Raw genomic sequence first — 26,372 nt, 5'->3', positions numbered from 1 at the left:
TTACGGAATTTTCGCAATGACCTAAATAGTTAAATATATGTAATAGAAAATCAAAACTTTTCAACAACTATACACTTTAAAATGAACGCCTTACTATAGATTACTTTGTATAATCTTTATTATATTACATTATTTTATATAATTAATAAAATAGAGATAATAGGTAATACGTAAAATAATTGTTATTGTCTTTTTAACAGTAGAGAGTGCTAAAATTAAACTATATGTACTTATAGAGGACATCCCTAGTGTTTCTTTAAAAATGTGCCATAATAAAATAAAAAAATATAAATATACAATTATTGTTCACTTAAAAATAATCCTTAGTAAGTTGTAGGCAGGTATTATATCATGACGTATATGATTGTAAAAATCTGAAATAGATATGAGGATATGACTATACGTCTATATGAGTACATGATTGTAAATAGTAAATACTAATATATATATATATATATATATATATATATATATATATATAATACTATTGTTCAATAATATATTTTATTCACTTAGTATGATAATTTATGTTACAGATGAATCAATGTTTTTGGTTAAAAATCAAAATAGTTTCATTTTTCAAATTATTCATATAATACCTAAATATATATGCATACATTCATATAAGTAAATATAATTTGTTATGTTATGTAAATATGTCTTCAGTGTCCAACAAAAAGTATTTCTATTTATTTGTGAATGGTTTTGGATAAGATCGCCAAAATACAGAGAGAATCGTAGATAAAGGAACAAATAAAAGGAAATAAACGGAAGACCCCTTCCAAGTATTATAGTTTAAAAAAAAAATAAACTGGATGCCAGTCAACATCTCTCCCTCAATCCATTCTTTCGGTGTATAGACAGTAGACATGCTGCAGAAAACACTACCTACCTTCGTCGTATAGTAATTTTAATAATTATTGTCAGTGTAAAATGTTTTTCTTAGCCGCAGTAATTTCTGTTTTTATTATTATTTGTATCTTAGATATTATAACTCCGCATAAATATCCAATAGGTAAGACATAATTAAATCATTATTATACTTAATAGATTAAATATTGTATACAGTACACTGTTTAATAGTCAATTGGTAATCATAAAATTATTTTAAGTTTTTATTATTTATGAGATATTTAAATGCAGTTTATTTATATAGTTGTATATTTATATAAATAGCACTCATATAACTATAATGTGTAAATTGTTAGATATTTAAGAATGATCTGCAATAGGTATTTGAAAAATATTTTTATTAATTCAATTTTCTAAAATTATAATTACTTTATTGTATTTACGAATTTACTAAATGAATTGCGCAAATTAAAGTATAATAGGCATCTTCAGTCAAAATATCTATCATACTTTTCTTTTGAATTGTAAAATTCAACAATAAAAGTTTTGTTTAAATGTATTTTAATATTTAATAATGTAATAACTAATAACCATACTCTAATGATTTTTATCACAAATAATATTAAATTATTAAATACTAGTTGTTTAACATTAAACTAAGCATTTATTTTTTTTACATTTTAATAATATTTGTAGGTTACCTACAAATAAGAAATAATTTTTCTTAAAAATTATCTAGTTTTTTTTGTTGGAATATATGTATGTATATTATATATACCAGTTTTAATTGACAAATAATTTAAACTAAATTTTATTTTAGAGCCCTAGGTATTTTCAATTTTTGTTTATCGTTTCACTAAAAAATCTTCTAGTATACATTTTTGTAAGTAAATTATAATTGGAAATATTTGTGGTCAAAAACGCATGTACGTATCATAATGTATTGTTGTTTTCTAACGTAGATAATACGCGGTATTAGGCTTAAATTAATTCGACAAAAAGTAATTTTTAAGATTTTAGACTATTAATATGTATAATATCATATTCAAGGTCAATGCATTGTCAGAATAGGCCTAACTTTCTTATGGTAATGATTTTTTATTGATCCGTTTCATATTACATCATAGCCATATAGGTTCCTATTAAACAAAGTATATGTACTAAAGAATAATACCGTAAATCGTGTGGGTGCTACTCGTTTAAAATAAAATGAATTCATGTTAATATTATAATATGCATACCAACAGGTAACAATGCACCTGCAGGTGGCTGGCATCTGTAGGGGTGTATTGTTTGAGAATCATTAATTTAGGGAAGACAAAAAAAAAACCGTTGACCTAGAAACTAGTTATGATCTTGAGATAGGTCAGGTGTAAAGAGTATGTTTAACCCTACCTCGTTTATTTTCTAAAAGAAACAATAAGTATACATTATGTTGGGTGATCGCAGGTAATCGATAACAAATAATGAGTTATTTTCTTTCGTCTAACGGTCGTACTTAAAGATAAGCATTATGTTAGAGGCCTACAAGTTTTCATCGCCTTCAACAGTCATTGACTCTGTTATAGAATCCATTTTGTAATAATTTATTTGAATAAAATGTAAATAGTAAGTGTAAATTTAAACGTTAGGTGCTTCTTAATGTTCTCACCGCAAGATGTGTTTAGAACAAATGTTTTCAATAGTGTATTTTTATACTTATAATCTATATACGCACCTAAACAAATCTAAACTAAGAACTAAAAAGTACATTTTTATTCTTTTCTTTTAAAGCTTCATTGTCATTTTTGAATAAATATAGTTTTTCATCGATCACTAATCAGTAATCACTATAGTAATATAGTACCGTAACCAGATCCAAAGAGGTGCATTAACCCCTTCCGAAATCGCAGTTTTATAAACAACGACAAATATAATATACATGTTACATGTATTTACATTATTATTAGTTATTAGTTATTACCTACCTACCTAGTACCTACAGTGCAGTGTTCGGAACATATACAATAAAATTTATTCGTTCACGTTCATATTTATTATCAAATTAACACATTCTTTGAAAAAATGAATGCGTCAATTTGGTCATTTATTTAAATAATTGTTTTATTTTATTTTTATTAATCGTTTTGATTCTACAGCAGCCGTGAAAAACATGTTATGATTTATCATCATATGATCTTATAAATATCATTGTCGTTTTATGTCGAGCCGTGCCCACTGAAGTTTCACGTATTTTATTTTTATAAATCGTAATCGAATAAATATAATAAGAATATTATAATAGAAAAATGCTATTATACCTAGGCCCATAACGGATATCGAACAATAGTGGGCGTAGTATATGTTTCTTATAGTATATGGATAAAGGATAAATTGTTATAATTTGGCTCCGGGCCCAAAAAAAAAATATATAATATATATCTTATTATAGGCTTATCAATTAATCAATATTTATACATATTATATTCATTAAATTGCAAATAAATTTAAACAAATAAAAATCGTTCAAATTCATTCAAAATATAAACGTAGTAACGGCGTTCTTTCCAAATACTGATGCCTACAGAATACCACGTTAATTTACATATAATAAATAGTAATATAATAGCAATATACATCATATTTAAAATTTTAATATCTCTTTTTGGCCCTTACAACTATTCAGAATATTAAATCTGGCATTGGCACTTAGGAATTCAATGACATATTATTTTAAGTTTTGACTATCTAACTTATATATAGTGTTATATTATGTGTGCTGAAATGTCTGAATTAAAGTAAGTAAGAAATAATATTATTATTTTGGGTACACCTACCAATAACGTACTTTAGTATTTGAAAGGTTTATAGACATTTGAGTAGAAACTTTTATCCCACCTAACCTAAGAGAGGCGTTCTATATAATGCATACCTACCTAATTAACATAAAAATATTTGTATAATTGTTGATTGTTAAATGTTTTGGATAGTCTAATAGAATTTATATCGAATATATTTCGATATACCACGTTGACATTTATGTACAGAAATTTTACATAATTGTATTTATAAATAAAGATAGAACATCAGAACAAAATTGAATGTATTAAAAGAATTACTAATTAGTAATTACTATTGAATGGATAAACTATGATAATATTTATGTTTACAGGCCCTACAAGAATTCCTTTGCTTGGTAACTATCTAGAAATTCGAAAGCTCAGAAATGAATTAGGATTCTATCACTTGGTTTGGGATCAGTTGGCCAAATGTTACGGTCAAGTGTTTTCTGTTAAACTTGGTCGAATAGAAGCAGTGGTTGTTTCTGGGTATGATGCAGTACGGCAAGTATTGTGCAAAGATGACTTTGATGGCCGACCAGATGGATTTTTTTTCAGATTCCGAGCTTTTTATAAGAGATTAGGTGAGTTAACCAAAACAAAATATTTAAATATTAAGTATTAATGTAAGATTTTTAAAAATAAGGAATAGTATTTGTGGATGGACCAGCATGGACAGAACAGAGAAAATTTTGCATGCAACATTTACGAAAAATGGGATTCGGTGGTGATTTAATGGAAAGAATTATAATTGAAGAAGTTAACGATCTCATGTTAGACATATCGAGAAAATGCGAAGTATGTGTATCAATATATTTTTTACAAATTACAAAAAGAATTAATAACTGTGTTAAATTTCTTTTTAGAATGGTAAACCAATTGAAGTTTATGGTTTATTCGATGTATCAGTTTTGAACGGCCTTTGGGCAATGTTAGCCGGTCACAGATTTGCGTTGAATGACTCTAGACTAGCAAGACTTATGGAATTAGTACACGTCAGTTTTAGGATGTTAGATATGTCAGGAGGAATATTAAACCAGATGCCATTCATTCGGTTTTTAGCACCTAAGTGTTCTGGATACAAATACCTCAAACAAATAATAAAAGAGTTCTATACATTCTTAAAAGTAATTTAAAACTAGTCAAATATATTTATTTTACCCATTAGACTACATAAAATGTCCTATAGGAATCAGTTGAAGAACACAAATGCAGAGTAAATGATCAGGAAGATTTTATAAGTGCATTTTTAAGGGAAATTGAAAAAAACAAAGGATCTCCGGGGTCGTTTTCAGAAGAACAGCTTCTTGTTATTTTATTGGATTTATTTTTAGCTGGCTCAGAAACCACAAGCAGTATGTTATCATTCGTTATTTTACTTCTCCTTAAACATCAAGATATACAAGCCAAAGTACACGCAGAGATAGATGCAGTAGTTGGTGATCGAGAAATTCATCTTGCAGATAAAAACAGGTACCTACAAAGCTAAAGATTTAAATAATCAATCTAAATAATAGTTTGTCTTTTTTAAACAAAATTGGTAATTATACGCAGGTTGAATTATCTTGAAGCCGTATTAATGGAGGTTCAGAGACATAGTAACGTGGCGCCGTTAGCAATCGCTCACAGAACTATTAGAAAAACCAGCCTACAAGAATACAAAATACCAAAAGTATGATAGCGTTGTTGTTAAATATCTATATGTAAGTATTAGAAATAATAATTGTAAAATATTTTTTAGGATACATTGGTATTGGCCAGTATATGGAGCGTTCATATGGATGAACAGCATTGGGGTGATCCAAAGGTATTTCGACCAGAAAGATTTTTGGACAGTACAGGAAAAGTTATAAATGACAGTTGGTTTATGCCATTTGGTGTTGGTTAGTATATATTATAAATTTTTGCTATCGTAATTAATATTTAAACAAAATATTTAATGGATGGTTTTTAATTTTTAATCTGAAGGTAGACGAAGGTGTTTAGGCGAGATATTGGCTAAGACCAATATATTTATGTTTATCGCCAAATTAATTCAAAATTTTGAGATACGAATACCACACGGAGCCCAATTGCCAGATAAGCCTCAAGATGGTGTCACCATTTCTCCATCTCCATTTTCTGCTATTTTTATACCTAGACGTTGTATAAGTCAATAAAATTAAATTTGTATCACAGATAATTCACAATCTTGAAAAAAATCACAAATAAGTACTTACCATTATATGTATCATTATTAGGTATAAACCTATAATAATATGTACCACCTCTTTATAATTCCAGAGCACATTACACTACACAATGATATTTTAAAATTATCATAACTTTTAAAATATTTTATATCATATAGGTTATTCATATTATATTATACAGTCTAAATTTCATTATTATTTTAAGATACAAATTTAATTACTTACATACCCTATGTAGGTACCTAATATTTTTTATTTTATTGAAATATTAAAATGTATAATATGCTTATTTATTTTGACAATAAGATTAATATAAAGAAATAAGGATGATAATTATATGAACCTACGAAAGAATGATTAAATGAGGAAACAGGAAGAATGAATTAAGTTATAAAATACTGATTTAATAATGGAGATTTTGTAGCTTTTGTGTATGTCAGTGATATCGAGGGGTTGACATGTTATATTTAAGTATTTATTTATAAGTAGGTATTGTTAATAGAGTACTTTTCATTCGATTCATATAATTAACGCATATAATATGTAGACAATCAAATAAATTCTATACCTAATACTTATTTTATATTAATATAGGTTTATTTAATTTTAATTATACAACGACGAATGACCTTACATTCTTTTAGAAAATTGATTTATATAATCTATTAATAATAATTAAGAACTCATACCTATTATAGTAGTTACCTACCTATTATATAATATAAATGAATCAAATACAAAATAAATAGTTCAATAAATATTGTTATTGTTGTGTGTACGAGAATATTAATTTTTATTGGTAGGTACCTACCTAATTCTAAGTGACTGTTATTATTTGGTCACTTGAGTTACAACTTACGAGTATCTACATCCTAAAGATTTTCTGGAATGGGGGCAAATTAATTATGGGCCCATGAATCATCATAATATAATGAAATATAGTCACAACTCACCGAATTTTGCAGAATATTAACAAATTTGATAGACCATTTACATTTGTGATATCGCTAAATCGCAGTGACTGTTGAGCAGGGTCGTCCCGAACAACAATTCGTGGGGGGGGGGGGGGGTTAGATCTATTAATTTACCGACTAAAAATTTTTTTTTCTAAGTGCAGGGGTGGCCAACATGGATACGCCCACGAGCCACATGGATAAATACAATGATATTAAGAGCCAAAATGTCTATAAATACATTTTATCATTTTTATAATTTTATCATATTTTGGTTTTTTTTTTAAATAAAACACGAGCCGCGTACGACTATGACGAGAGCTGCAAGTTGGAAACCCCTAGTATAGTGTATAGATGACCTAATATATTATTATATTATTTTAATATAATACAATAAAACGGGCCGTATCACTGCAGCGCCATGTCAGCATGCGACTATCAATAAATTTAATATTGGATAGGCTGGTCTATATGAGTGAAAGCCAAAAGGTCTATAGAGTATGGATATTACATAGAGTAGTATAGAGATGCCATTTTACTGTTATTTTTAATTGTTAATTTTAATATACAAAATAAATATGTAAATTTTTGGACATTATGTGTCTTATAATTATGTACATGTCATAATTGTTGTTGTTAACTTATAATAACTTTAATATTTGTGATTGTTTGAAGAAATGTATTGTTTTTGTTTCGTTTTCAGGGTTTGGACCTAGGCTTTCTCCAATGTCGTGGCTTATGTTTAATTCTTCTCTGGTTTTTTGGCATTTTCTAGTTTTATACATTCTTCGTATATGTGTTTGATGGATAGTGAGGTGCCACATACTTGGCATATAGATGGGTCGTCTTTTGCAATCTAGTATCCGTGTGTCATTTTTGTGTGACCAATTCTGGCTCGATTTAGTTTTTTTTCATTTGTGATACTTATGTTTGGGTTTCTTTTCCATCTTTTCACTGTTTGTTTAATTTGGTTTAGTTTGTTTGTTTGGGTGTTCCATATGTTTTGCCAAAGGGTGGTTGTGATTTCTTTAATTTGTTTTCTAACATCTGAGTACTGAGCAAAGTTAATGTATTGTGCGTCATTTGAGCGGGAAGCTAGTTTAGCTTGTTTGTCTGCCTTTTCATTGCCATCAATTTCTATGTGTCCAGGTATCCAAGCATTATGTTCTTTCTTTTTGCTTCTTTAAGTCTGTTTTGGATTTGTATTGCTATATCACTAGGATTAAATTTGTTTTTTATACTAGTGATGGAGCTTAACGAGTCACTTAGAATAATATATTTTTCATTTTCATTTTTGTTTATATATTTGATTGCTAGTAGTATAGCCACTGCTTCGGCTGTATATATGGAACATGTTGGTGGTAGTTTAAACGAAGTCTGTAGATTGTTTTTTACTAAGGCTATTCCGCCCCTTCATTATTTTTGGATGCATCAGTATATATTTCTTGGAAATCGATAAGATGTTCAATATTGCTTTTTAAATTACATTTTTATCTTAGTGCAAATTGTGGATTTACTATTTACAATCGTGTCATAGATCATAATTCTTCTAAAATCTTTATACCTAAATTATTAGGTTAGGTTAGATAAGTATAGAGACATACATTTAGGACATAAATTATAAGAACATAATAATGTATAACTAATAACAATTATTATGTTTATTCATATTATACAATTATACACCCGTATAATACCCATAAAAGGATAAATGGTTAAGATTTATATGCATGTTCAATATTGTATTTTTGTGTGCTCTTGGAATGCAAGACACAAGAGCCACCAAAACTTTCTAAATAAATAATATATAATAGCCTATATATTCGTAATATTTATTGGTGTGTACGACCATCGTGTCCGCGTCCGCCTAATTTCTCGATGACGTATATCATGAAAATTTAATAGGTATAATAATAATGTATACTTTATGGGCGCATTATCGTTGTTTGTTTCATCAACAAAAATTTGTAATTCTAAAATATGATCGAAAATTATCTGTTATTTTTACAACACGTGTTTAAACTGTATAGACATTTTAAACATTTTATTATGTATACCTATAAGTCGTAGATACTTGAAAATTTTACCAGTTATTTAGACTGGCATTCTCTTTACATGATTTAATTTTCAAAATATTTTGACTTTTTTGAGATATTTATAGACGACTGAAATTTTAAATTTTTCTGAAAATTTTTTTTTGAAGTGTCGATTAAATTTTTTTGGCTCTATCAAAATACTTGAAAATTTAATACAGAGTTTCTCATAAGTTATCCTTCAGATGATTAAAAAATTATAAGAATACATAGGCACAATTTTTTTTTATTAGCATTTGAAGTTCAAATATTGACAAAAAATCGCCAAAACCATGAATATTTTTTTTTGTTTGTCTGTCATCTCGTTTTGGGGCAGTAAAAGTGCTTTGATTTTTGACTTCAGTACCTTATTCGATCAGAAATGGTACTTTAGTGGTCAAAATTCTTATATATTTTTCTAAATAATAATCGGGATAAACAAACAGTTTGTTGTTTGCGGCCCGCGAAAAAAAAATTTAATTTAGCAATGATATGAATTGAATTGCTGGCTTGCCGTCCAAAACCAGCCCAACAAATTCCTATCCAGCCAACCTCCACAATGACGTTATTGCTTTTAATACATATTTAGTCTAATGGTTTATTGTAGATTTGAGAGTTTTATAGCCAATTTTTTGAATTTTTACTGAACACTGACTAAACAAAAACTATACTTGTCATTGTAAATAAAAGTGTAGGTACATATTATCAGCTACGGTATGTAACATACCTATAAAAATCATAATTATAAACACTCTAGAAATAGCCAACTGATATTAAAATTTATAAGAAATTACGAATTTATATTTAATCATTATTTTATAATGCCTACATTAATTAAATATATTATTATTCAAAATGAATCATAATTTATAAGTTAAAACCATTACACCATTAATTCATATACCTTGATAGTTATCAGTAATTATCATTGTGTAAAAATGGTAGATAACCAATTTTCCCGCCAATTCGTATACTTGATTACAGATCATAATCTTAAAATATTATTTTACCCATTCAAGAATGAATGAATTATCAATTATTATTTTTTAAACAATTATTTTAAGTTATATATTTTATAAATTAAAATGATTTATACATTTTCAGACTCCTCTATTATGATTTTATTTTTTTTGCTTATATAATATCACTTATACCAGTTATATTTGCGATTTTAATATTTTATATGCCTACGTTGGTGTATTCAAAATACTATTTTTAGTTTTATGGAATAGAATTATTCAAATAGATTCTATAAAATGAATACAAACGATGTTATATCATCATCGTGTGATTTATTTAGAAGAGGAAAGTTCACAGATTGTTGCAACGTTATTCAATTTCATATTGATAATTGTCATTTGCAAAAAATCACTTTACATGACGAAGTGGAGTATATAATACTTAGAAACAATTTACTTGTTTGCAATTCTCTGGTATGTATCAACTATGCATATTGAAATTTGTGTAATATTAGAAAACATTTTGGATTTTTTAACTGTTTTGGTAGAGGATTTTACCAGAAATTAGTACTGAATATGTTTTGAAGATGAACGAGTTTATAAATATTTCTCAACTGTATTTATATGAGAAACATATTCCATTGGAACTGCGTATCAATTGTGTTAATAATACTTTGCATTGGTACTGGTTGAAACCAACCGACATTCCCGATTATTGCTATAATAAAATAATGACATTAGTCAATAAATCATTGCATGAAGGTTGGTATTTTATAACAAATATTCATAATTCACTAATCAATACTATACTAAAACTTAATAAAATGCTATTTAACCATTTTCAGTATTACATGAAAATGGAAAGAGTACTGTGAATTTGGGATCTCATGTCGGCAACGAACAAGATATACTTAATAGCCTTGAATGCCTGTCCAATGGATTTCTTAGTTTAGAGCCAATATTGGTTGTTCAATGTTTAGAAATCTCACAGATATTACTATTAATTTTTTTGTCTCGACAAAGTTTTACTTCACTCTTAGTACATTTTACAATGGAATTGATAAATCAAGTCAAAACTATAATGTGTGCTATTAAACTTAAAAAACCAAGCTATGTTGCTAACTGTTTTAAACTAGGACTTTCAAAACTCAATGTTTTTCTGGATACAGAGCATATCAAAACAATAGTTATTAGTGGGCATGTGTCCTTGTGTATAAGACACATTTTGGAAAATCAACATCATCAAGCCGTATCTACACTGAGTACTATGGAACAATACTTATTGAATCAAAATGATGAATTTTTTTGTTTGATGTGCTATTTAAAGGCTCTCGCAAATTTCTATTTAGAAGAGTTTGAAATTACATTATGTTATTTATCACAAATGGTTGAATGCCTGATGGAACCTTTTATTAAATCAAGATGTTATTTATTACTTGGGAGAACTCATTTAAAAATGGGTAATAGTGATTTGGCAATTCAGTCATTAGAGAAATTAAAAGATTCAGAGTTTAGTAATATAATGGCTTATTACATGTCACTGCATTATGAAATGAATAACATGCAGTTTATGCAAATGGTGGTGTTGGAACAGGCTATTAAGGTAAATGTAGTCGCAATATACTTTGTACTGAATGCCACTGTGTAACGTGTCAACATATTATATGATTACTTAAAATGGCTCTTTAGGGAGATTTTGATGGACATAAAGGGCATGAAGAATTGTCCAATAGTTACACAACAAAAGTACTAATCATTTTACACCCTCAACCAGATCTGACTAAAAGGCAATTACTTTACTTAGCGGCAAAAAAAAAATATGAACACACTGTATGTATTTTTTAACACTGTTTTATTTATACACTAATCATTTTAAATGATTTTTTTAGAGTTATAATCTAGCAGCTTCTACTTATTTAAGTCTTTTAAACTTGAATGTGGTTGATCAATATGTTTCTGACTTGGTAACAATTCCATCAATGTTTATGCTTAAGCACGAAGCAGCTGTAGCTTTGTTAAAAGCTCGTAAACCAGAAGAAGCTTTTAAACTATGTCAATCCTTGATTGAAGAATATGAACCAGGATACAGCATGTGGAAGAGCGATTCATTCTGGGCTGATGAACTGAATGATTACAATTTTAATGTAGTTGGAACAATGTTATTGGCTGAAACGGGATTTAATAAAAATACTGATTTGGTTTTGGAAGCACTAAACAAGTAAATTTTTATTTTTTAATTGTATGGATATTCTTTTTATGATATTTATGATTCAAGGTCTTTCAATTGTCTGTATACTAAAATCAGTCTTGATTGCACGACGGAATTTGGTGATAATGAAGAAGAAAATATTAAAACTTTGCGACGAATCCTCATAGGTAAAATATTATTACTTAAAGCAACAGTTTTGAGCAAGTTAAATAAAGAAGAGGACTGCGAAGCAGCATTCAAAAAGGCGCTTACATATAATGCTGGTAAATTAAAAAATAAATCTAAGATATAAAACTAGTGATCTATAACAATAATATAATATATTTAAAATAAATGTGATATATATTTTTTATCCATTGTGGCATTGTATATCTACTTTGAATTTCTTATTTATATATATGACTAATTCAGGTACATTTTAAAAATAAACTAAGAGTAAAGTGTTGAAATAACTATGATAGATAAAAATATATTATTGTTATTTCATCCATATACATAATTTAAGTTAGAAAGATGAATGTAATTTTTAAAACACTAAATTTACATATATTTGGCAGTATAATATTAGAAGAGTTCTGTTACAGTAAACGTAACAGGAAATGTACCTATTATTTATACTTACAATAAAGAAAACAAATTTTGTTGTTATAATGATGTATCATTCAAGTAATTTCTGTAGAAACATTTTTTATTTTTTAGGAGATGAAGATATTGTGTATTTATATTCAAAATGGTTGGAACACAAAGGGAAGTTAATAGAATCAATGAAGGTTCGAGATCAATTTGATCGAAACAAAGTTAATACTATTATGTGTGATAATATTGTTATGACTTTTGTCTTGGAAAATAAGCATGGCCTTGAAGACACTATAATTGGTGAAAATGTGATGGATGACTTGTTTGCTAGCACTGATGATAAACCTATGGACCTAGACAATGAAATGGATCCGGCTGATGATGATATTTTTAATAACTTGTTTTTGGACTAAAAGAAATGAAAACAAAATACTACTTGAAACATATTTTGTATTATTTCTGATTTGAGTTTTGTAATTACTAATTAAAAATGTTTCTAAGATTAAAAAAAAAAATTATCTTCATAATTTTTGCTATCTATAGTTACATAATTATACATCAAACATACACATTATGCAAATTTACAAATTATAAGTCAGTATAATATTTGATTTCACAGTAACAACGTTCATCTGATTATTTTCAGCTTACTGTAATGTGTCAAGTTTAGTGTCCAATGTCCATAACAATAAACTAGATTAATACGAGTTTAATAGAATCGGAACAGAACAACCTTTGATTTAAATATTTTAAATTAATCACAATAGTTTAACTTTCATATATAAACAATATTGAAACATGGATTAAATTAATCCAAACATTTTTGGAATGAGGGTTTATTAGTTTGGTGTAAATAATGGTTTCAACTCTTTGAAAAAATATATGCGTTAAAGATTTATTCTTAAAAAAAAAAAATAATTTTAACAAAATTACCCTACACCATAAGTGTAATAAGTAATAACTTATAACTTCATAAAATATACTAATATTTGATTTTTAAAACATCCTAATTATTAAAAATATATATTATAATTTATTATATATTATGTACTTAATTATACTAACAATACAAAATACAATCATAAAATAATAATAATACAAAAAAACAAATTTTGAAATAACGTTCATTAGTTAATAATATGCTCCTCCTGAATTGATTTAAATTTTAAATTTTAAAATTTTACTCTGTAACATTAATTCATTGAAATTTAACTAATAAAATTATTCAATTTTAATCCAATCTTTTGGATTTTTTAGAACTTCTGTTAATTTTCCTTCTCTACTTTCAGGATGTGGATTGTGCATATACTTCCAGTTCTATAATAAAATAAGTCAAATTAATGATTAGTTATATTATATTGATGTATAACATAAAGCTGAATATCCCTGTCGTTGCCAAGTTTATTAATTGTTGTTATCTAGTAAGATTAAATATTAACTAGCTAAATTTAATTTAAATAAGATTGTTTAAAATAATATGTCATATTATATTAGTTGTTTATTAAACTTATTTTTATTGTTAATATAATATTTCTCTATAAACTACATTATCTGTATTCCTGTTGGTGCCAAAAAAACTAAACTCGTGGGCGTATTGACTGGAGCATGCCACATACAATTGGCTATGTGAAAACAATCTTCTCTCATATCGATCTCTGCAAATTTCAAGGTTTGCTGTCCTTGTGATTTGTTTATTGTAAACTGCATTCTCTTGAATTGTAAAGGATAATCTGATATCATTGGTATGCGAGGAATAAGAACTGATTCACCTTTTACAGATCCAGTCATAATAATAGCTTCAATCAAATTTTTTTTTGTACACCAATAATCTGTATACCGTGTCCCATTGCACAATTTTGGTGGACTAAGATTTCTGAGAAGCATTATACTCATTATAGGATAACCAATTTTCAATATTAAATGTAGTGGAAATCCAGGGTTCAGTGAATTGAGATATTCAACTGGATAATTAACTGCATCATCTACTTCCAGAACTGAATTCACTGGCCTTTATACCATATTTTTGGCTTTGAAAGAGTCCAATAATATTTTGATTATGTCTTCTGCTGTATCATTTATTGACGTCAATATGGCCCTCTCACATAATCAGTACATTGATTTATTTTTGATGTTTTCGATGCCTGAATTTATTTTATCTGTGAGTTCCTTTATAGTTTTTACAACAGTACCTAATCCGGTCGGCAAAGTAATTTTTTCTTCATATTCCAGATATTTTCCATCTCCTATTTTTAAGAGTAACTCTGAAAACTGGTTAGCAGTTCTGCTCCTTTTAAATGTACTCGCATATTTATGGTCAAAGAAACTTTTTCTATTAGAGGCCACAAATATGAAGACTTGATGCAGGCTGCAATTTCATTAGATCGAGTTCCTCTTGGTACGACTGGTAGAGTTTGTCAAAAATCTCGGCCAGCAGTACCGTGACTCCTCCAATCTATAAATTCGAATTTTTCATATACTTCAGACAGTTGTTTAAAGCTTCAAATCCTTTCTTGAGACATTGGACTTTTATCTCAAACTATGAGCTTGCATTTTTTTAGAACTTTCGCCAAATTTTATTGTTTTTTAATATTGCACGTTGTGGTCTTGATGGCGTTCAAATTGAGTGGCAACTTGAAAGCAGAATGAGCAGTTTTTCCTCCATGTAAAATCGTAGCAGCAATTCCTGATGATGCAGCTGCAATTGCAATCCCATATGAGCTTCTTACTTTAGCCAAAAATAGATTGATTAAGTAGGTTTTATCGGTTCCACCAAGAGCATCCAAAAATATACATTTTCCTAAATTTAATTTGCTGCTATTCAATACGTTTGTTCGTAAACAAACCACTGTTCCTCGGTCAATGAGTGTTCATTTTGCTTAACAATCTCGTATAAAGCAATTAAATCATAGCTTGTTTCTTTTAACAGCCAACAAGATCTTGTAGGAGTTGGCAAACCATATTCTTTTAAGTTCATCCCACCTAGATTCAAAACAAAATCTTCAATTAATACCAAAAATGTATTATAAGGTTCATCTCTGTTATATTATTTCCCGTGTATGACTATGGTATTGTCGCCCGATATTGTCCTTATACTTGTTCCAAAGCCTTGAAGCGTCCGATGGATTGCAAAATATGAATATTATACCGAATAGTTCTCTTATTTTATTAGGTGAACGACATACTACTGCTTCTTCTAAAGCTAAATTCCACTGATTTTCATCTTCTAATAATCCAAAGTTGCTTGAAATGTCGGATATTTGGTGTTGTTCAATCTTAAAAAATGAATACGATGTTGGGCCTTTTACGTGTTGAAGAAGAAGACCAAGATGGTAACATTCAAAATTCTTTGGGTGGATTGTATAAACTCTACCCAAAGCTGTATCTTTCTTAACTCCTAACCAGCCCGCGACATTCTGACCATATTTACGTCTAACGAATTTCTTATTTATCCACACATAATACGAAGCAACTTGTGGATAAACCACCAATGTTCTTGCAAAATCATCGGTTTGACGTATCAGAAAAAAAGTCTGAAGAGTAGTTGTAGGTGGATTTTCTATTCTTTCTGTGACATTATTTGCTGTAATGTAAACACGTTGTCCATTTTCTATCGTGTATACGAAAACCTAAAATTTTCTAAGCTGCTTCAGAACTACTGATATACCTGCCACTTTCATATATTTTTATTTCATCTGTATTTTCAGCTTTTCCTAAACCAAACACTGCGTGATTGCTACCTTTCGCGACATATTGTATTGGGGTAACTAGATAAAGTTTGCTGCAAACACCTTCTTTCATGCAAGGAGAATTTCTGTTCAAAAGTTCACATGGTCCATGTTTCATGTTAGCCTTTACTATCTCGTACAATAAAGGATCTAAAACTGGATTCGGAATCTCAGCACACACGAATTTATCTATCATATCTGATGATATTCGATTCTCCAACCATAGCAATATGTGTACGCGAGGTAGGCCTCGCTTCTGCCATTCAATGGAATATATATGGCATCTCAATTTCCCAAACAAATCACCTTTTTTCAACAAATCCATTAACTTCTTAACTTTTAAATTAAAAACTCTTGCAATGATGTCTGAGCGATGGTAAAGTTTTTGTCCTAGTAGAAGTGCTTCCTTGATTTCTTGCCATTTCGGATTACACGTAAAAGTTATGAATAAATCTGAGCTGCCACAGTGTCAAACGTACGTCAGTGCATCTTGGGATCGTTCATACATACATCGTGGACCTCCTATAAAAGATGATGGCAACACAATTAAGGTTCCAAGTTGATCTGCTTCAACATCTTGTTTTTCAACGGCATCCTTTAAATGAATATATTTATCTGCTCTAAGCTGTTTTTGATGATTTCTGATAAAATTTAATTTTTCATTCTCTATTTTTGCATACATATCTACTAAATATTGGTTTAACTATGGTCCATAACGAAGCAAATGATTATCTAGTTCTTTTCTAGCCATAATTCTATATGAATAAAAGTCAGAAGCTGATATAGTTTTATCCTTAAGGAGAAATTTTTTATTTGCATCCTTCTGAGCATTATTCTGCAAAACATCTATCGAGTATCTATCTTCTCCATAACAAAACATCAGAGGGTATTGAAGTGCGTCGTAGGATGTAGTTGATTATCGTGGCTTTGAATGATAATATATCTTTTTTCAAATTGCTGCCCAACTATTACTAAAGCTGCTTCATTAGCTGTTGCTGCGTTGTAATAGCCTTTGTGTCTATTAGCAAATTTTCTATCTGCGTTAATCACCATCTTAAAATTAGTAGAATGTTTTCTTGCATTCTCTACTCTGATTTTAAATTCTCGAATATACTTATTTTCAGTATGCCGTATATTTTGTAGCTGTTTGACTAACGTTCGTTTAACTTCTGGATAAAGGAACATTCAAGTTTAATTTCTTTTTTATCTTCCTCAATAAAATATATTTGTAAAAAATTTGGGTTTTCCTGAGTGTTTTGAATCAAACTGCCATACAAATGGTAAACTTGGCCTTGAACTTTAAAATATGACATAAAATCTTCTTCAACAACTTGTTTAGCACCAAAGATGTAATTTGAAAACAACCATTATATTTCCTTGTACGATTAATGAAGTGATCGTGATCAGGATGGTCACCCATGAGTAAGCTGCGTAACGGTTCTGGTAGCTGTAGCAACGTATCAAGTTTTGTTCTACCTATATTGCAACACATGCCAGGTGTTTCGCCTTTCTATTTGAAAACGTTACAAAATTTAAAATTTTGTTTCATAGTGCCAATGTAATTTTTATAATCAATTGGGGATCATATGCAAGACTAGTTAATTTAATAATTTTCCATTTGCTCAATGGATTTTCCTACTGAAAAATGGTTTTCTCGTCTTTTTTTTTAGCTTCCTTGACTTGGTTGCTTCGAGGTCTATTTGTACATCCTAACACAGCAACACTTCTTACTTTTATTAATTAAATTGTCTGTGACACTAACATTATTACAAATAAACAAATCGCTCTTTGAAGTAAAAATTACATTTTCTGTAAAATTAGGAATATTAGAAATAGATAAAATAAACATAAAAATGCCCACTATTAATATTTTCGGTTAGACGCAATCTTTTTACTGAGAATGTATCTACACCAAATTTGGCATGAAGATTATTATTATAATAAATTTCAAATACATATGGGAAAATATTGGCAGCTACAAATAATTCGCAGTAACCACTGTAGACAGTAGGATTTTCCATATCTTGAACATAATCCTCAGCAGTGGAAAAGTTGTCACAATATGAATTGTAATACATATTAACAAAGGTATTCCAATTATTAGAGGCATACGCAACAAATGTATTTCGGATCTCCTTGTATCTCTCTTGAGTCTTATACAAATGAAAGGAAATTGAACGGAAAAGGCAGGCACCATCACCGATAATTGGTACAACTATTTGAGATGTCAACATTCCATTCACAGTAATTTCTTCAATAGATGGCATTTTTTATAAATGAAAGTGAAAGAAATAACTGAATAATAAATAATATCTTATGCAGTAATGCCCATATTATACTGCCAATGACAATCTCTAATCATTAATAATAATAATAACTCATGCGGGTGTCAGTTAAAATCGCGAAAAAATAATCGCGAAAGTCAAAATCGCGAAAAAAAAACAGCGAAAATAAAAATCGCGAACGGTTTTAACAGCGAAAACAATAATATCGAAAATTAAAATATTCTTTATATTTATATATTATATTTTTCACAAAAACCTTACAATACGTCAAAATACTATAAAAAAATACAATTTAAATTTGATATTTTTCCTAAAATTATAATGTGTAAGTATATGAATTTAAAATATTTGAAAAATTGAATAAATAAATAATAAGAAATACAATAAATAATTATTAAATTTGATACTTTAAATTATAGGCAACACCCCTTAGGTATTCTAGTCTGTCTCTATTGTCGTAGTCATTAACTAATTCTTTAAGTGTATCCCTTTTGCGTTTTCTGGATGGTTCAACAGTACCCGCTATGTTCTGATTTATTTTCATTTCATTTAGGCTTTGTTCCTTTTGAATTGCTTCAATAAATTTCCATATTGTTGGATGACATGAACTCAATAAGTTATTAAAGCCTCTATGCCATCCTTCAACATAATTATTTGTTCTTGGTAAACCAGATATAGTAGATCTAAAGCAGTTCCACAGTGAAATAGGGAATCTGGGATTTCTCCTTCTACGTCTATTTGGACGACCAATCCATGTATCCTCAAAATAGGAAATAAGTGGTTCTAACACGTCTTCATTATTAGTGTAATACGTACTTTCACACAATGTTTCAAATGCGTCAATTACGTCATTTTCCGGAACAAAAGCCAAGGCAGACAAGTAACGGACTTGCAATGAAAACTCTGAGTCTGCTTTATACTTGTCTACCATTCCAGAAATAGTTTGGATTTTTCGCCAAACACATTGTGTTTGATGAAAAAAACAGCCGTTTTGTTCAGTATTTGGAAATTGTATTTTAAATGCGTTTAATGAGCTTTGTTCAAAATCAGTCATTATTGTTTTTGGATTTAAATTAATATTATGTGTTTTGATTGCCGAAAATAACCTTTCATATGAACTTTGCGTTTTATCTGGCATTAAAGCGAAAACTACTGGTATTACCAAATTATGCTTTATAACATGTATTGTGTATACTTGTGTAAATAATGGAGGACAAGACTTAAAAGTTCCATCTGCAAACCAATGATCAGATTTAGACAGTAAATCTAAATTTTCTTTCGTAGCAAACACTAAAATCCGACTTTCAACTGGTTCAATGTCATTAATTAAAAATGTACGACCATCAATAGTTTGGGAATATTTATCGGGTATTGTTATATCTGTGATAGTAAATGGGTTAGACGGAGCAGAACTATTAATTTGTCGTATGCGACACAAAGTGCGTTTAATATAACTTACTGGAGGGAGAGCTCCGTGAACGGCTTGTGAACACAATGTTGAGGCTTCTGAAACGATCTGATGTGGATTATCTTGAGATGACAGAGCTCGAGTTTTCATTTCGTCTATACAAACACGTATTTCAAATTCTAAATTTGAAATAGTATGGTTATGTTCACTAGGTCCTTTTACAATTTCGTCGTTTCTTAAATTAAGGCGCGATTTACATAGTTCTTCAGTACATCTCCAATACACGGTATTTTTATATTTTTTGTCTAACCTATATAAATAACCATTATATTTAAGTAAATTTTTGTTTTTTTGACTTTTTATAAACTCCATTGCGAAATTGTTACGAGTGAATAATACTGTACGAATATGGCAACGGCGAACGGACGAAATGCGGACTGGTGTGACTGATGATTTGTACAAAGTACAAAATGACATTGATTATCTATTGGTATCATTATTATTATTATTTACTATGACAAAGCTTGAAAGTTTTTAGGTTTAACTTCGGCTTATCTTTATTACGTGATCCAAAACGCAAGATTACAAAATTACATTATTGATTATCTATATTACTATTATTATAAAGGTATACCCACTAACGAAAATAATTTCTACTTGTCGCTATTATTGTTTTCGCTGTTAAAACCTTTCGCGATTTTTATTTTCGCTGTTTGTTTTTCGCGATTTTGACTTTCGCGATTTTTTTTTCGCGATTTTCACATGGACTCAACTCATGCGAGTGTACCATCCTCTAATTTGAATTTATTATTTAAATGTGCCTAATACATCATTATTTAAATACTTTACTTTAACATATTTATTTAATAGAAGTTACTAAAATATTTTGAAGTATTTTAGATAAAACAATATAAATATAAATAAAATAACAATAATATTATTAAAATAGGTATGCACAGGAATTTTTCACAGGGTGTACAGTATTATTTTAGTAGGGGTTACTTGACCAAACACAATTCAGTAAGATAAATATTGCCGTTACAATATAATAATTTAAATTTTTAGACTGTATTGATGATAGTGAAAATAAAGAATATTAGGTGTAAATTTAATATTATTATTAACTATTGTATAAAATAAAAATGTTGCAGGGCGCAGCTCCACAACATACCCTGCACATGCCTATGATTAATAATAATTAATAAGAAATTATAGTCATTAAAATTTTTGAAACTTACTGCAGTCAAGGGAAGTGACATAAGTATACTTTCATATCTAGCTCCAGGCGTGTAGAGACCAAATTTTGTACCTCTGTCATATATCAAATTGAATTCAACATATCGCCCACGTCTTAGCAATTGCCATTCTCTTTCTTTGTCATTATACACATCGTTTTTATGCTTTTGCACTATGAATAAAATATGGTTATATTAAAATTCTATACAATTTCACAATTAAATAATAGGTACCTAATGGTAGATACGAAGGGATAACTGCTTGAGCGCAACTCTTTACAAAACTGAATGTAGATGGAGTGTCCAAATCGTCAAAAAATATACCACCCACTCCTCTTCGTTCTCCTCTATGTGGTATATTAAAATAGTCATCACACCAACGTTTAAATTTAGGATAATATGCTTTGTCATGTTGATCACAAGCATTTTTTAACGATCGATGAAAATGAACTGCATCTTCTTCATTCAGATAATAAGGAGTTAAATCAGTACCACCACCAAACCACCACTGCAATAAGAAAACAATTATACTTAATGATTTAATTATATTATGTATCTATATCATTGTGACGATCAATGAACTATTATAACTTAAATACTTAATAGAAACATACATTATAATAAACTGGGCTGTGAATTTAATGCACTAAAAGTTAAAAAAATATGTGAAGTTCTGCAAAACAAATATCACACAAATTAATTAACAGTTATGTTTATAGGTTAAAAGGTATAAATTAATAAATTATAGTATTTATTTATTCATAGTAATATTAAAAAATTAATAAACTATTTATAATACAGATTAAAGAGTATACCCTAATAAAATATTGGTATAAAATGCGAAATTTAAAACTTTTTCTTCTAAGAATGCAATAAGAATGCAATTCAGCGATCAAAATTATCAAATTCATAGCCTAGGTAATTCTTATTACATACATACCTCTATTGTATTATCTGGTAAAGTTACTTCAAAGTATCTGTAATTAAAATGTATAGTAGGTACATAGGGATTGCGCGGATGTATCACTGCACTAACACCGGCAGCAAAGAATGGAAGTATTTGGCCACCTTTAAAATTTTTACCTCTGAAACATTATAAACTATAAGTAAAAAAAAAAAGGTTTACAAATACAGCTTGAAGATGATTAGTTTGTCGACATATTTTCCACTTTCTAATTTCTATAAGTAAAATTTTCTGTACAACATTTATAATATACCGATTGTTTGTAATGTTAATGTTTTAAATATGTTTAGAGATTTTAAGTTTTAAATTGGTCTATATAGCTAAATTTAGTAAATTTAAATAATGACATTTGAAGTTGTGTACATATTTTCTGAATGGTTAGATATAATTTCAATTTTAAAAAAATGAAAAGAAAAATACTAATATATAGCAATAAGAAACACAATTTTTATTTTAAAAGAAAAATAGGTCTAGTACTCAAATTTGTACCTGGGATATCAAACAATATTAATTTGAAATACAAGATGTAAGTAAAACCATTTATTATAGATAGTATTTAATAGTAATATTTATAATTAGTGGTACAAATAACACAAATATTCTAAGGAAAATAATTGTATATTCTTTTATTTAGTAAATCCTGAAATACAAACAAAATATATTGAAGAATAATATTTCTTAACAGGTGGTCAGTAACAAAGTATCACTAGTGGTATAGGTTTATAGGTAGTATGCATCTTTGAGAAAAAAATTGGGATAATAATTAATACTCAATGTTAACCAGAACTTACTGCAGTAAGCATAACAAAATATTGCTATATTTTGTGCAACTGTGCATTGCAAGATATGACTATTAAAAATCGTTTGATATGAAACTAAACTTAATTTTTCCCCAACTGTTCAAATTTGAATCTTATTCAAACTTTTATATATTTAACGATCACAAATTTTCAAACATAACAGTATTAACACATTGTTTACATGTAATACAATAAATTACAAGTCCATTAACGACACCCTAAGAGAAAGTTTTAAGAGAGAGAGAGAGAGAGTAGGTCCCTAAACCAGTTTCTTTAGAAGCACCCAGAATTTACTTAGACGAGAGGTGAGTGATAAAAGGATTTGAGTAAGAACTGAAAGTATTGTGTTTTTTTTTAGATGAATGTAGTAAGAATTTTAAGGTCGGAATGCAAATATCTTTATGAAGTGAGTCATTGGTGATGAACGAGGAAACATCTGATAATAAACGTTGATATATAAATTGGAAAGCCCGAGTTTTTCTGGCTGAGCTCTACTTTTACATTAATTATTTTATTTACAATTACCTAGCTCTCATCTGATCGATTGCTCTGGGAGGTAAATTACCATGAACTACAGAAACATTAACACCAGCTTTTTCAAAAACTTCTCCTTCTTGCATTACACATGTAATTCCACCACCTCCTTCAGGTCTTAACCATCTATCTACTTTAAACTTTTCTTTTGGTTCTTCTTTTTCTAGTGCTCTACAAAATTGAGCCTAGAAATAATCCAACATTTTAATAAATAAGTAGGTATATTTAAAAAATTTAATTTACATAAATTTTTTGTTACTTACTTGTATATCCATAATCATAAGTTCCATGATTGTTTTCATATCTTCAGGTTTACTTTTTAATGTTTGTGAATCTGTAATAGTGTCTGCCATAAATTTGTCAATAGCCAATGATTTTGCTGCCACAGTACTGTATGATATGCCTAACGCAATAAGTGTTCCAGGGATTAATCTACAATTGATGAACATTAAATATCAATAATAAAGCATAGTTCAGGATTATAATTTTTAATTTTTCATAGTATATATAATTAAATCTAAAAACTACGAGGGCGTACCCAAAAGAAACCAAACTGATATTGTGCGGGACAGAGTATTAGTAGTACCGCGTTTTTGCCGGTAAGGGTGTATAGACATACTTCTCAACATTCAGTATGCCAACGGTCGTCATCGTAAAAGGTTGCGTTACATTGGTGTAATGGCTGATTTGCGTGAACAGCGCGCGGCCATCAAGTTTTGCTTCCTGCTCGGGAAAACGGGCACAGAAACCCTTGAGATGTTGAAAACGGCTTACTAATGTGATGCTTCAGGGAAAATTCAAGTATTTGAGTGGTTTTCTAGTTTCAAAAGTGGTGAAATGACGATAGAAGATCAAGCTCGCTCTGGACGTCCTTCGACGTCGTGAACCGACAAAAATGTAAAAAATATTCACAAAATTATGCTGGAAGATCGACGGCAAACCATTGAAGAAGTAGCGGAGAGATCTGGTGTGACATGGAGTCAGTACAGAGAATTTTAAGTGAAGATTTGAGGATGAGACGGGTGGCTGCAAAATTTGTTCCTCGACTGCTGACTGAGCAGCCCTTTCTGTATGGCGGTTTTTGACCAAAAATGGTATGACCACTGTGTTCCATCCACCCTATTCACCCGACCTGGCTCCCTGCGACTTCTTTTTATTCCCAAGAATGAAAAGAGACATGAAAGGAAAGCGTTTTGCGGACATCAATGAAGTAAAAAAAAAAAACGAGGGAGGCGTTGGCAGACATCACAAAAGATGAGTTTAAAAAATACTTCGATAATTGGAACAAAAGATTGTTCAAGTGCATTAACTTCAAGGGAGAGTACTTTGAAGGAGATTAAATGTTTTTTGTAAAAAAATTAAATAAATAACTTTGTACAAAAATAGTTCGGTTTCTTATGGTTACGCCCCCATATACAACAGAGTTCTGATCTTAGTATCAAAAGCTATATTATATAAACTTTTTGTGATCTAGACAAATTATTTTTATAAGCACTTGCCTAAGTTTGTTGTCATCCTTTATCTTTAAGCACGTTACAGTGAACACCGTCTTAACGGTGGAAGATATGATGTTCAATATCATAGTTTCGATGGCGTATATCACGTATGCCTACTATGAAATTATGAAACACAACTGTAAACACGTAACCTCTGTTCAAAAGAACAACAATTGTAATTAAAAAATATTTTCGTGGCGACGATTATGAGAAAGTTTAGTACTTATTGCTCATTGGTCTGTACAGACATTGTATAATTTATAGAATTATTATTATGTCACTGTTGTCACTGTTAAGTCTCGCGTCCTAAATTATAATATCCCGTGCCTCGAATCCATAAGTTTAAAAAGTGCCGTAGTTTCCCGCACGGTACCTACGTACGACAAATATTTTATGAAATCGTGTTATACCGATGCTCCGTTGTGATAAAAGATATTGATAATGCCGCAGGTTCTTTTCGAAAATTTCTTATCAGTGATAGTATTGATAGTATAGTACTACACGACTACGACACCGTTGTAGGTATGATGGACTACGTGATGTAAATCACGTCATGACATAGGTAATATAAGCATTCTTATATATTATATTATCTTGGTATGCGCAATGCACAGATATAGAATATTCTTAATATCTATGGCGACATGCGTTGGTATTGTTGGTAAGAAGAAGAAACTATGTAAGAACACTGACTTCATGAAAAAAGTCTGTGGTAAGATTATAAGTTAGATAGGTATTATATTATAAGTACCTATACAATGAAATGTACTTATGTAGGTACCTATTATAGCCTATAGGTAGTAAACCTATGTTATTTATTGCTTACTGTTTGGAGGATCAAAACCATGAACAAAGATAGTTCATGGTAAAAAATAAAAATACTGGTGGCAACCAGTAAAAATATCCAACAGTCAAAATATTCAAGTTTGAAAATTTAGAAAAACGTTTTAGAAATAAACACAAACCTTTTAAAATGCTATAGGTACTCAAATAATATGCAACAAAATATAAGTTAAAATGTAAAATAATTTAATTACGTGGATTAACAGGTAACATTTTCTAATGAAATTAGTTTGTAAAATTAATTAAACCTAGATACGCTGTGGCTGTATTACTATTAGTAAAATAAACCATTTTAAAATGTACAAAAACAAAAAATAGTGGTCATAAGCATAACTTAATTACTTAAAAATAATAATATTAATAAAACCCTTCGAGATACCCTAGATAATATTTTTGCGTCTTGCCTTTAAATTTGATAAGAAGTAAGTTCACTCAAATTTGGAAAAATTC

At 29.0% G+C, this 26,372-nt stretch overlaps 3 protein-coding genes and 1 pseudogene across 4 annotated transcripts; 2 read left to right on the top strand and 2 right to left on the bottom strand.

Annotated features, from left to right (window-relative positions):
• The first annotated feature begins 837 nt into the window (after positions 1 to 837).
• LOC107173974 (methyl farnesoate epoxidase-like) lies at positions 838 to 6,629 on the top strand. Its single transcript, XM_089226320.1, has 8 exons — positions 838 to 1,015; positions 4,004 to 4,255; positions 4,318 to 4,469; positions 4,538 to 4,798; positions 4,861 to 5,144; positions 5,226 to 5,343; positions 5,413 to 5,554; positions 5,640 to 6,629. The coding sequence occupies exons 1-8, from the start codon at positions 934 to 936 to the stop codon at positions 5,828 to 5,830; spliced, it is 1,482 nt and encodes a 493-aa protein (XP_089082446.1). The 5' UTR covers positions 838 to 933; the 3' UTR covers positions 5,831 to 6,629.
• Positions 6,630 to 7,429: 800 nt separating this feature from the next.
• LOC149055883 (uncharacterized) lies at positions 7,430 to 8,294 on the bottom strand (annotated as a pseudogene).
• Positions 8,295 to 9,945: 1,651 nt separating this feature from the next.
• LOC107173975 (uncharacterized) lies at positions 9,946 to 13,159 on the top strand. The gene is made up of 7 exons (XM_089225904.1): positions 9,946 to 10,321; positions 10,396 to 10,609; positions 10,693 to 11,450; positions 11,537 to 11,677; positions 11,737 to 12,065; positions 12,123 to 12,319; positions 12,756 to 13,159. The coding sequence occupies exons 1-7, from the start codon at positions 10,145 to 10,147 to the stop codon at positions 13,043 to 13,045; spliced, it is 2,106 nt and encodes a 701-aa protein (XP_089082030.1). The 5' UTR covers positions 9,946 to 10,144; the 3' UTR covers positions 13,046 to 13,159.
• Coprox (oxygen-dependent coproporphyrinogen-III oxidase) lies at positions 11,878 to 25,505 on the bottom strand. 2 transcript variants are annotated; one of them, XM_089225905.1, is made up of 8 exons: positions 25,303 to 25,503; positions 25,083 to 25,233; positions 23,847 to 24,015; positions 23,575 to 23,768; positions 22,226 to 22,370; positions 21,520 to 21,793; positions 21,289 to 21,458; positions 13,066 to 13,949 (listed from the first exon to the last, which is right to left on the bottom strand). In XM_089225905.1, exons 2-8 carry the CDS (start codon positions 25,163 to 25,165, stop codon positions 13,854 to 13,856), a joined length of 1,131 nt encoding a protein of 376 aa, XP_089082031.1. In that variant the 5' UTR covers positions 25,166 to 25,233; positions 25,303 to 25,503; the 3' UTR covers positions 13,066 to 13,853. The 2 variants fall into 2 exon arrangements, with proteins under 2 accessions (XP_089082032.1, XP_089082031.1); XM_089225906.1 differs by lacking the exon at positions 13,066 to 13,949 and adding an exon at positions 11,878 to 12,013 and having other exon boundaries at positions 25,083 to 25,505.
• Between the last annotated feature and the right edge of the window lie 867 nt (positions 25,506 to 26,372).

This window comes from Diuraphis noxia, unplaced genomic scaffold (genome assembly GCF_037042655.1).
Source record: "Diuraphis noxia isolate RWA-SAM2 unplaced genomic scaffold, SU_Dnox_SAM2 contig0004, whole genome shotgun sequence".
NCBI lineage: Eukaryota > Metazoa > Arthropoda > Insecta > Hemiptera > Aphididae > Diuraphis > Diuraphis noxia.
The sequence above is the reverse complement of the archived record's forward strand: the minus strand, read 5'-3'. Positions and strand labels throughout refer to the sequence as shown.